The 12705-nt window shown below is 50.0% G+C and overlaps 1 protein-coding gene across 1 annotated transcript; it reads left to right on the forward strand.

Moving 5' to 3' along the window:
* The first annotated feature begins 7201 nt into the window (after nt 1-7201).
* LOC127675105 (zinc finger X-linked protein ZXDB-like) lies at nt 7202-10547 on the forward strand. The gene is given in 3 exon segments (XM_052171070.1): nt 7202-8005; nt 8007-8091; nt 8135-10547. Coding segments are annotated over 3 exon segments (2667 nt in total). The 5' UTR covers nt 7202-7429; the 3' UTR covers nt 10141-10547.
* The last annotated feature ends 2158 nt before the right edge of the window (nt 10548-12705 follow it).

Here is a 12705-nt window from a genome sequence, read left to right on the forward strand (position 1 = left end):
AATGGCAAATTTACTGGATTTGTCCAGGCCCGTATGACATGGGCACTCTCTAAAATCTACCCAACAGATCTGAACCCCTCCTTCAAATATGCACATTGGGGACATGTAGCTCCACAAAACCTGGGTCTGTATATGCTTGATTCTAGCAAGGATGAACAGCTGATTTACTATCTTGTAGAGACAGAACGGCCCAGAGAATAGGCATAAAGGGATGCTCTAGGTGGCAGTTTTCTGGTTCTGATTTCCCGCTGTCAGAGTGACCTTTGTACCAGGCCAGAGTAGGAAGCAGCATGTGACGATTAAACTCCTATGGTGGATGCAGGCTGAGATTGAGTTCCTGTCATCTGAAGGATGCAGAACTTTAGTATTTCAATCTGAGAGAACTAACCAAGGAATGAATTCTGCAAGTTCTTTTCCTCAGCCTGCCTCTGTCATTGTAACAGGAAAGTAAAAACCGCAACAAGAGTATCTATGTCTTAGTGTGCAGCAGGAGACAGAGAGAGAGAGAGAGAGAGAGAGAGAGAGAGAGAGAGAGAGAGAGAGAGAGAGAGAGAGAGAGAGAGAGAGCAGGAAGGAAATAAAGGAAGCTTTGGGTCGGTTACATCATTCAATTTCATCCTAGTTGGGTAAAGGAAGGGCATGGGCGGGTGAGCTTCTCTGTCAGCCAGAGGACCTGGTCCATCCCTGACCTGGGGCAGCTCTCTCCTTTCTTCATTTATTCTGTGACCTCAATTTGGCCGGAATGCTTTCCATTCTGGATCTCTCTCAGTCCATAGATGCTTAGACATCCACAACCCCTCTCTACCCCCACCCCGCCCTATCCCTACAGAGGACAACTGTTACTTCCAAAGAAAGAGTCCCTTTGAGTCTCTTAGTGGTGTGGAGCAGTTACTTTCTATGGCTGTGATAAGATACCACAGCCACAGCAACTTAGCAAAGACAGTTTGATTTGGCTAAAGGTCCCAGATTGTTGGATTTCCTGATGGTGGGGCAGAGGCAGAGCAGCAGAAACAGCTCAGACTGCAGGAAGAAGAGAGCACACTGGGAAAGACATGAGCCATTTGAAACCCCAAGCCTTGCCTGCAGGGACACACCAGATCCAAGAAGTGGACAGCTCTGTGCTGCCTAGTTTTGTGTGAACTCGATACAAGCTTGAGTCATCTCAGTGGAGGAACCCTTAATTGAGAAAATGCCTCCATCAGAGAGGGCTAGAAGCAAGGCCACAGGCAGCGGGAGGACCCAGGCCATTGTGGGTGGTACCAACCCTGGGCTGGTGGTCCTGGGGTCTATAAGACATCATGCAGAGCAGAGCAGATGGATAAGTCAGCGAGTTGCACTCTGCCATGGCCTCTGCATCCCAACGTGCCTCACAGTTCCTAGTGTGTTTGTGTTCCTGCCTCGACTACACTGGATTGTGCAGTGCGATAAAGAAGTCAGAAATCCTGTAACTTCAATTTTTGTTCAAGCCTTATTTTTAATGAAGGTTCTCAAATGCTTTGACCTTTCTTTTAGCCCACCACACATCACAGATGGTGGAAAAGAAAGGATACAGGTGCCGTAGACCTGTTTAGAAATGGGTCCTTGGTGCACAGCTTATCTGTGTTGTCAGGGCATCTGCAGTTTAGTTCCTGGGAGTCAGCAGAGGCAGCTCATTCCATTGGCAAACAATGGCTATGTCAGCAGTCCGGGTGGGTAGGGTCAGCTTAGCAAACAAGGATGAGCATTGGTGGCTGTGGTCCTACCTAGGAGAGACAGCTGGGCCTCGGCTTTGGTAATCTTCAGCCAGAGGGGATCTGACCAGGAGGAACACCAGGAGAGTTTCTCAGCTGTGTCTCTCTCAGTGAATCGAAGATCAGGAAGACATGAGACCCTCAAGCATTGCACAGCCAACTCTACCAGCAAGCCAACCTCACCTCCATCACTGTCCATCGAGTCCCATTTATATCCCTCCAAACCCCACCTCCCCTCCGTGGCCCTTGCCTCACCAAGGGTCTTGACTCAGCAAGTGAGTCTTTCTCGGCTGTTGCCACTCTGCCAGGTGGCCTGAGATCTTAGAAGTGTCAAGAAGCCACAGCACACCACCGGAAGTTTTCTGGTGCTTTTATCTCTATGGAGTCCCAGCAAATCGCCATCCTGCCGACTTTCCAGAGAACTCTTAACTTTCCACTTCAAAAACCAAACACACTTTTGCTCGACAGGTTGATTTTCATCATGGTGCTTTGCCAGAGCAGTAGTAACCCCAACCAAGAGAGAAAGTGGCCCCAAGGTCATAGAGTAGGATATCACTGAGAAAGGCCCCACCATGCTGTTTCTGAGAAGATTGCTCAGGGAACTTATAACATTGGGCTAAAGATGTCATCGGGTGTTCAGGGTTCCGGGGGACATTGTGAAGGATCTTGGAAGACTAAGACTGGTGAGAGGAAATTAGAAAATGGCAGCCTGCTCCCGAAATATCTGTGGGAAGTTTGTGTGTCCCGTAATGGATCTCTCTGGGCTCATGTTTTTTTCAGTTAGAATTTGGGGTTCTTGTCCGTCGAGGTTGAGGAGTCAGGTATGATCAAGAACACACCAACATCCCTGAGCTGAAATCTTATGGACAACTATTTCCTCTGGTCAATATGTAGAAGCTGTTTGACAGAGGTGGCCAAGGCTGTACCTCCTGTTGGCAGCTAATCTTGGTCAAGCTTAAGAGTCACCCATATGGCACTGGGATTTGAAGGGATGAAGGGTCAGGAAGAACAGCTGAGCCTTGGTATGGCTGGAGGCCAGAAGGGACCACTGGAAGGTGTAGTGACAGTAGCCATTGAAGCCACACCCTCCCCCCCGCCCCCCCCCCCCCCCCGCAAAAGTGTCATGCCAAAAGTTGAGACTTGTCACCATGAGGGGAAAGCAGCCGAGTTGCATCAGGAAGCACCATGGTTTTGGAGGAGCCAGGGCCATGTGATGAGAGCGACAGGCGTGGGGCCAGCCTGAGCCTGTGAGACAAGCTATGAGTGCTGAGGGGAGCCCTGGAGGATCTGTGGCTCTGGGGGAATCCCAGGGGTCTGACACTGAGCTTTCCCAGGTTGGGGCTGGGGCTGGCTCTGTGAAGGTTGTGACTTTGTCCTGGGTCTTCCCTCCTGGGAAAAAAGAGTCCCTATCTCCTTAGCGACTCTACAGGGGATCACATACTTTGACATGTGAAGAGACTGGAGGTTTAGAGAGGTTTTGATTATTTAACACAGGCTAAGTGTTTGGGTGTTTAAAGAAAGGGGCTTTTAAATGCTGGAATGTTTTCTATTGTGGTGGTGATGTTGTTGTGTGATCTTGTGGATGAACAAGAAAGCAAATTTTACATCTATAGGGTTACTCTCTTGTGCACTTTTAAAAGCATACAATTGTCACTAAAGATCTGATTGGCCAGTAGCATATCCGGAGAGAATAGGCAGGGCTCTGGCAGAGAGAGGGGGCCAGTGAATCTGGGAAAGAGCCAGGCATGGGAAAACTCAACACGGAGACCTGAAGGAAGACAGACCTATGACACGGAGGAGAGCCAACCTACCATGTGGCAGAACGCAGATTAGTCGAGCTGGGGTTATATGTGTTAAGAGCTAGTTGGGGGCAAGTCTAACATAAGGCCATATTGAGTCTCCGTGTCATTATATGAGAACTGGGGTGGGCTTTGAAGAGCCCCAGAGGCTATATCCATCTGATCAGTGCAGCGTTTGAGTAAGGATTTGACAAGGGGCCCATTCTGAGGGATAGTATAATATCAAGCGGACACAGTCTAGAGTCATTTGAGAGGAGGAAATCCACTTGACTAAATGTGTATTTTAATTTTTTCAAACGCTATTTTTTATTAGTTTATTGATTCACATTTTGAATGTTGTGCCCGCCCAGGTCATCTCTTCTCCAACCCCTCTTCCACCCCACACCCACCCACTCTCTCCCACCTCACCCCTCTGACATCCCCCTTCTCTTGGCCATTGAGCTTCCACAGGACCAAGCACCCCCCTCCCACAGAGGCCAGATAAGGCAGGCAGCTGCTACATACATATTGGGAACCACAGACGGGCCCCTGTATGTTTTTTCCAAACCTTAATTTTAATGATGTTTCTTGAACATTTTAACCTGCCTTTTCACCCACCACCCACCAGAGGAAGTCACAAAGAGGACAAGGAGAAGTGGGCCTGTTTAGAAATGGTCCTACGAAATAACTCCTGTGTTGTCTGGACATTGACAGCTCAGTTCACGGGTCCACGGTGACAGCTAGATTCATTTGCAACCATTTTGCAGGTACCTTAGCAGTCCTGATCAGTAGAGTTGGGATAGCAGATAGGAGCCAGCAGCATTGGCAGTACCTAGCAGCCAGCCAGGCCTTGGTCTCCAAGGGAGTCAACAGCAGGAGGAACAGGAATGCCGAGGGAAGTATATATGCACGTGAAGAGAACCTCCTCACTTGATAACTTACACACATTTAATTTAAATAAGGTCCTGGTTGTGAGAGGCCCAAAGCAGTTAGGTCTTAGAGGTCTATGCAGAGATTAATTTGGTGCATTTCAGTCCTCCCTCAGTCCTCCAATGTGTCTTCCTTCTCCTAGGGATCCAACCCACGGGAGTGTGGATGCTTGGACACCACAGAGCGATTGGCTCTAGCCCCAGATGCTGTGTCTATTTTTTGTTTGTGTTTAATTAACTGACAATTAGATTCAATGATGGGTCTTCATGTGTAGCTTGCTTCTGTGGTTCCTCCCCACTCCTGCCGTCCTCCATGGGCCTACTGCTTTACCCCCCCACCCCCAGCTCCACCCTTAATCCATGCTCCCTGCTTCTGTCCTTTCTGCATTCAGGTCACGGGTGCCAACAGTCACCTGCCCAGGCTTCCTCAACATGTCCATTGTCTCTCTTCGGATCCTGCTTTTAGCACAACAACTATTTCTTAGTATGGGTATATTTAAACAGGAACGACCCCTGCACAAGGAACTTTTTTTTGGAAGCACATGACTGTACATTTACCATGATCTTTTCCTGTTTATGCAATACACTACACAACAACTTCAAATTCAAGCAACCAGGCCAGGATATAGGGGCCTATAGTGTGCACATATAGGGACTTGCACATACATTTATAACTACTTAAACCAGCAATCACAACATGGGAAACGGACCCTAAGCTGCTTAGAAGAGTCCAATTGGTGCTGAGCCTTGTAGAGAAGAGAAAAGCTAAGGGACCCATTAGCATGACACTGTAGCAATAGTACCCTGAGTGTTGGCTACCTGCAGATCGAAAAGAAGAGACATATTTTGATGTTTATCGTACATGAGGCAACAGGAGTCCTCCATGTTGCAGGTGCGGTTGAAAGATGGCAAGGAAGGCAAATTGGGCCAGCCTGAGCTACATAGTGACCCCCGGTCGCAGAGAGCAGCACCCCTACACACAGACACGCAAAGTGTAATAGCCAGGTTTGTCACTGTTTTCTAAAGCTGGAGATATGCCTAAGGCCAGATTGGCCCGAGATCCCATCACCATCATCACCACCTCCACCACCAAAGCTGGAGAACTGCACTGCCCATTTGCTGTAGAATGGCACGATATCCCATATGCCTGCATGCTAGTCAACCCTGGCGAGGATTTATGCTCTACCGCCCAGAGTAAGCAACTTGGATCTGTCACTTACTCTACACCCTGGAAGAAGGAAGCCACATTAAGAAGCTTGCAGCATGGTTTCAACTGCATGGCTCCATATAAACTGTATTGTTTAGGGATGCATACCCTACAGCATTGTGTAGGGAAACCTGAGAAGCAGGCTGGATTTCCCAGATTACATTATCAATTGCTTCAGCTGCCAGGTTTTATACCCATAGGCCAAAGGGCCTGCATTCTTCCCCATTTCTGTTTTTTTTTTAATTCTACTTATTTTTTATTAAACATTTGCTTTATTTACATTTCAAATGTCATCCTCTTTCCTCATTTCCCTTCCAAAGCATCTGTCCCGTCCCCCTCCCCCTGCTCACCCACCCACCCACTCCCAAGGGTCCATCCAAAGGCCTCTCCTCTCATTGATGTCTGAAATGGCCATCCTCTGCTACATGTGTAGCTGGAGCCATGGGTCCCTGCATGTGTTCTCTTTGGTTGGTGATTTAGTCCCTGGGAGCTCTGGGAGTACTGGGTCGTTCATATTGTTGTTCACCCTATGGAGCTGCAAACCCCTTCAGCTCCTTGGTTTTTTTCTCTAACTCCTCCATTGGGGACCCTGTGCTTAGTTCAATGGCTGGATGAGTGTGTCCCCCTCTGTATTTGTCAGGCACTGTCAGAACCTCTCAGGAGAAGGCTACATCAGGCTCCTGTCAGCTAGCACTTGTTAGTATTGATGATAGTGTCTGGTTTGGGTGACTGTATATGTGGCCCCCATTTCTTATTTTGAGTTTCGCACCTGGATGTCAAAACCCTAACCATGTGGAAGATGTTTACCCAGGCCCCGGCTCATGGTAACCAAAGGTCAGTATCAGAAGTTACTGGGAGAGGACTAAACCACCAACCAAGGAAAGTACACGTGGAGGACCCATGGCCCCAGCTGCATATGTAGCAAAGGATGGCCTTGAAGGGCATCAGTGGGAGGAGAGGCCCCTGGTCCATTGAAGGCTGGATGATGCCCCAGTGTGGAGCAATGTGTGGGCAGGGAGGTAGGAGTGGATGGGTGGGTGGGGAGCACCCCCATAGAAGCAGGGGGAGGGGATAGGGGTTTTGGGGTGTAAGAGAGCTAGGAAAGGGGATAACATTTAAAGTGTAAATGAAGAATATATCCAATTAAAGAAAAAAGAATTTACTGGGAGCTCACAGGCGTGTGTGTGTGTGTGTGTGTGTGTGTGTGTGTGTGTGTTGAGGGCATGATGTGTGTGTGTGTGTGTGTGTATAGCGGGCATCTCCACCAGAAATGGTCGCGTCCAGGTAGAGTATTTAATGCGGGCCACCTAAGTTTGTCCCGCCCAAAAAAGTTTTCTCCTCCAGCCAGCAGTAAACAATTTCCAACAGCCCGCCAAGTGCCAGGGAACCAGCTCAGCTCAGGGAGAGGCCGCGCTAGGTTTATTTGCTACACAGGGCGAGGTAGGGATTGGAGTTGTTTTCATTGGCTAGGTGGCTGCCTCAGCAGCATTGTGCAGGAACTGTCACTCTCCCTGGACTCGGGAAGACCTTGATTACTTTGTAACACTCTGTGCAAGTTATTTACGCGCCTCGGACTGTGCCTCTGGGCTGCGTCTTGTGTTCCAGAGACTCGGTCCCAGGATATTTAAATCACTGTGGCGTTAAATACGTTTTAATATCTGATAGGGCCAGTTTCTGCGCATTGCACTTTTTTTTCCTTTCAGGAACGTGTTCGGGCCCGCGGCAGGGGGCGGGGTCGCGCCTCCGCCTCGGCTCTGGTTCCAGCCGAGCCTCACCGACGCCGAGATGGAAATCCCGAGGCTGCTCCCGGCTCGCGGGACACCACAGGGCGGCGGTGGCGGCGGCGGCGGCTGCTGCCCCGCGGGCGGCGGCGGGGTTCCCCGAGCCCCGGACGCTCTGGCTTGTCAGGCCCCCACGCGCCGCCTCCTACTGCTCCGGGGGGCCCAAGATGGCGGGCCGGGGCCGCGGAGCGCAGAGGCCCAGAGGGCCTCACGGGGCCTGGGCCCGAGCCTGAACCGGTTGGCGCCGAGGCCGGATCACAAGAACGGTGGTGGCGGCGGCGGCGGCCGAGGCGGCGGCGGGGGCGGAGGCGGCGGCAGCAGAGGCAGCGGCGGCGGCAGAGGCAGCGGCGGCAGAGGCGGCGGAGCAGGAGGAGGCGGAGGCAGCGGCGGCGGCGGCGGCGGCCGAGGCGGCGGCGGCGACGACTTCTTCCTGTTGCTGCTTGACCCGGTGGGTGGCGATGTAGAAACAGTGGGCACGGAGCAGGCCGGAGGGCCCGCGTGGAGGGAGGAGGCCAAGGCAGGGCCGGGGCCCGAGCGGCGCCAGGGCGGCTTGACCCCAGCGGGCCGGCCCGAGCCGGGCCCCCCGCTGTCTGTCGGCGGTCCCGGTGGCGTCCCCCCCTTCCCGCGGCCGGCCCGGGCCCGGCGGCGGCGGCGGCGGCGGCGGCGGCGGCAGCAGCAGCGGCGGCGGCAGCGGCGACGGCGGCGGCAGCGGCGGCGGCGGCCTTCGCGGGCACCATCACCATCCACAACCAGGACTTGCTGCTCCGCTTCGAGAACGGCGTCCTCACCCTGACCACGCCCCCGCTGCCCGCCTGGGAGCCGGGGGTCGCGCCGTTCCCGCAGCCGCAGCAGCACCCGGGGGCGCTGATCGCCCCGCAGGCCGCCGGGTTTCCGCCCGCCGCCGCCGCCGCCGCCGCCACCGCCACCGCCGCCGCCGGCGGGGCGCAGCTGGGCGACTGCCCCGAGCTGCCACCGGACCTCCTGCTGGCGGAGCCGGCGGAACCAGCGGCCGGCCCGGCGCCTCCGGAGGAGGAGGCCGAGGCCCCGGCCGCCGCCCAGAGCCCCCGCGGGCCTCTGGTCCCGGGCCCTGGCCCGGGCGTGGTGCTGTACCTGTGCCCGGAGGCGCAGTGCGGACAGACCTTCGCCAAGAAGCACCAGCTGAAGGTGCACCTGCTGACGCACAGCAGCAGCCAGGGCCAGCGGCCCTTCAAGTGCCCCCTGAGCGGCTGCGGCTGGACCTTCACCACGTCTTACAAGCTCAAGAGGCACCTGCAGTCGCACGACAAACTGCGGCCATTCGGCTGCCCGGTGGAGGGCTGCGGCAAGAGCTTCACCACCGTGTACAACCTCAAGGCGCACATGAAGGGGCACGAGCAGGAGAACTCCTTCAAGTGCGAGGTGTGCGAGGAGAGCTTCCCCACGCAGGCCAAGCTCAGCACCCACCAGCGCAGCCACTTCGAGCCCGAGAGGCCTTACCAGTGTGCGTTTTCTGGCTGCAAGAAGACGTTCATTACTGTGAGTGCCCTGTTTTCTCACAACCGCGCCCATTTCAGGGAACAGGAACTCTTTGCCTGCTCTTTCCCTGGCTGCAGCAAGCAGTATGACAAGGCTTGCAGGCTCAAGATCCACCTGCGCAGCCACACTGGCGAGAGGCCTTTCCTTTGTGACTTCGATGGCTGTGGCTGGAACTTCACCAGCATGTCCAAACTCTTGAGACACAAGAGGAAGCACGAAGACGACCGCAGGTTCACCTGTCCCGTGGAGGGCTGTGGCAAGTCCTTCACCAGGGCGGAGCACCTGAAAGGCCACAGCATAACCCACCTGGGCACGAAGCCTTTCGTGTGCCCCGTGGAAGGCTGCTGTGCCAGGTTCTCTGCCCGCAGCAGCCTCTACATCCACTCCAAGAAGCACTTGCAGGACGTGGGGGCGTGGAAAAGCCGGTGCCCGGTCCCCACCTGTAACAAACTCTTCACATCCAAGCACAGCATGAAGACCCACATGACCAAAAGGCACCACCTCAGCCAGGACCTCTTGGCCCAGCTGGAAGCTGCCAACTCTCTCACACCCAGCAGTGAACTCGCCAGCCAGGGGCCGAACGACCTCAGTGGTGCCGAGCTGGTGTCTCTGTTCTCGGACGTGCCTGGCCACAGTTCTGCTGCGGTGCTGGACACGGCCTTGGTCAGCTCTGGCATCTTGACTATTGATGTGGCCTCTGTGAACTCGAGCCTCGCAGGAAGTCTTCCCGCCGCCGATAGTAACAACAACACCCATTCCTTAGGGCAAGCGGTGGACCCTCGGGCCCTGAGGGGGGCCCCCGGTGACCTCCCCCAGAGTCTGGACACCTCTCTCTTCTTCGGAACCTCGGTGGCCGGTTACCAGCACAGCCCCTTAGACGTGGACGATGTCTCCGCTGGGAACGTGGGGCTCTTTGGCTCCTTGGCTCTGAAGAACTCAAGCCTGGAGCCCCAGGCTTTGACCCCCAGCAGTAAGTTAACGGTGGACACGGAAGCTCTGACTCCCTCCAGCACCCTTTGTGAAAACAGTGTCTCCGAGCTACTGACCCCAGCCAAAGCCGATTGGAACGTGCACCCCGAATCTGACTTCTTTGGGCACGAGGAAGAAACCCAGTTCGGATTCTCCCACCCGACAGGAAGCCATGGGTCTCAGAAAGACACAGATCTTATCACGGTGACCGGCACCCCGTTTTTGGTATGAACCGACTCTGCCTGTTCCCTGCCTGCCCTGTGGCTCACTTTTTATCACACTCAAATGTGAGAACGTTCTGGAAAGACTGCTTGCGTTGCTTGCCTGCCTGCAGTTGTTTCTTGCTGCCTTGCAAAGGAACGCATCTGTGGACTACCGATTTAGGGATTTCAATTCTCATCTTGAGGCTGGAACTGATGAGTTCTCTGACTCGGAGCAAGTCTCTTAACCTAGCTGAGCCTTAATTTTTTCTTTTTACTTATAAATATGATGGTTGAGGTTATATTGCTTCTGTCATCTTTTCAGCTCTCTAGAGTCTGTATTATTTTGTTTTTTTCCTTCAAACTCATTGGAGCACCACAGTGATATGTTCTTTTGTATATAAAGTTAAATTAAACTATATAATAATGAATATATAATTTTGCACTTGCCTTCATTAGTTTAAATCCACAAGTCATCTTAGTTGTCTTTATTTTCTGCCCTTATTTAGCATTATTTTTGAAAGTTTACGAGATTTAGTTTATTCATAAACATTTTAGACTACATTGAGTCCTTTAGAAAAAATTTATTTTAGAAATTTCTTTATATCAGTTTATTTCCATGTTTTAAACATCATATTGTCACATAAATGGTACCTGGTTTAGTATTTAGTGTTCTGAAATATATTTTAATCTATATGTTCCATTTACCTGTTTTTCTTAAGAAAATATTTACTATTCATGTAGAATCTGCCATATCCAGTCGAAATTTTGCTGATTGTGTCCTTGTGTTCACTTGATTTCCTCAATTTAGTAGTTAATTCATTCATGTTTCATAGCCTGCCCCATCTTATTTTATTAACTTAATAAGGTCTGGCTTTCTGTTTTTGTGATTCTAAGAGCCTTTACTGGTCAGCACATTTGAGGTTACTCTTTCTTCTGCTATATTGAATTGTTCTTGTACAATCACTGATACTTAGGGGAGGAGGACATGTTTAGAACACTTAAGAAAGTTTAATATAAAGATTATTCAGTGCCAGAATATTTTTTTAAATCATGTTAAAGCTAACAAGACAAAATAGCAAAGAAAAACTTGTTTGCTGTTGTTATTGTTGATATTTCTGACATCTTTTGCTGGTATTATGGAGGCTGTATTGTAGAATTGCCATTCAGGACTTTGATATGAAAGAGACTCAGGGTCCAGTTTGTGCTCTGTGGTATTGGAGAGGTTGTCTTGAATATACTCATCTCACTAAACCTCAGTTTCCTGTTTACTGATTAATATGTATGCACATGACTAACATTCCTTAGACTTTTTTTCTCATACAGCTTTCAACATAAAAGTTTGTATTTCAGCAAATTTTAATGACTTCATATGCTCTTTTTACATACTTAGTTTTCTTCTTGTTAGGGAAAAATAAGGATAATTCAGCCATATTGGTATTCAGTCAATAAAGTGTTGTGAGTTTATAGTCAAACAGGAAAGGGTCTCTTTATTCCTTACCCTGAATAATTTTCTCTCAAATCGTTGTGAGAAAGAACAGTAGTGGAAACACTGCTCGTGTGCTTATCTACATACCTCTCCATTTGATCAGTCTGTCAACATCCTTGTTCTGTTTCTTACATCAGGCTTCTCTGTGTGACTGTGGAACCTTTGATTCTTTCAAAATCTGATAAAGGAGCAGAGGGTGATGATATCCTTTGTGATCTGAAGAGAACATTGTTTTTAGTTTATCAGAACTGAAAGAGATTGAAAGATTGAATGTCAATATTGTATAAACTCTTGTACAGAGAGTCTATCATTTTTTATTTGTTGCATTTTTTCATCAGTCACATCTTTTATTTTTGTTCAGAGTAACGCTGTGAAGTAGTTTTAGCAAAGTCTGTGCATGTTTCATATTATAGTTTAGCCAACTCACATTCCAGCTAGTTTTGACGATTTTACATATAACTTCACAAAAGAAGAGAATTTTTCACCTCTCCTGTCTGCAACTTTTAAAGTTCATTCTATCATAACTGGTTGCTTTGTTCCAACTTAGTTGGTTTCTGGTAGCTTCTGCTTCCTATCTCTACACACTCCAGTTCCATGCCTCTGCATTCCTAGCCTACCTTTCATTTTCTGTTTGTTTAATGGCTAGATACTTTTCCTGTGACTGTCCCTTCAACACTTTTTCTCATGGCACATTTTCTTCCAGTGCTAGCATTACTGAGTGTATATTATATAGCTCTGTATGTACAGTAAGAAGCTATTTTCTAAGCTTGAATAATACTGTGTATATATGATTCAAGGCATAAATGAGATTATTTTTATGCTGTTCAATTGAGAAGTGACTTTGTGTTTCATTATTTCTATTTAAAAAAGTTTTTGCCAGGGAGTTCTGCTAATACTTTCATATTGTTCTAGTGTACTAGTCCAGTAGCATTTGCATGTAGATGTCTATGGATGACAAACTTTGGAAATGCACTAAAAATTTGCCACTATGAAATGTTTCTTCCTTGTGTGTATGTTGGTATTTATACACACCCACAGATACTCACAAATATTTTAAAAATGGTTGTATTCATTTAGTGAAAATGAAAAGTAGACATACTTTTATAA

Source organism: Apodemus sylvaticus, chromosome X (assembly GCF_947179515.1).
Source record: "Apodemus sylvaticus chromosome X, mApoSyl1.1, whole genome shotgun sequence".
Classification (NCBI taxonomy): Eukaryota; Metazoa; Chordata; class Mammalia; order Rodentia; family Muridae; genus Apodemus; species Apodemus sylvaticus.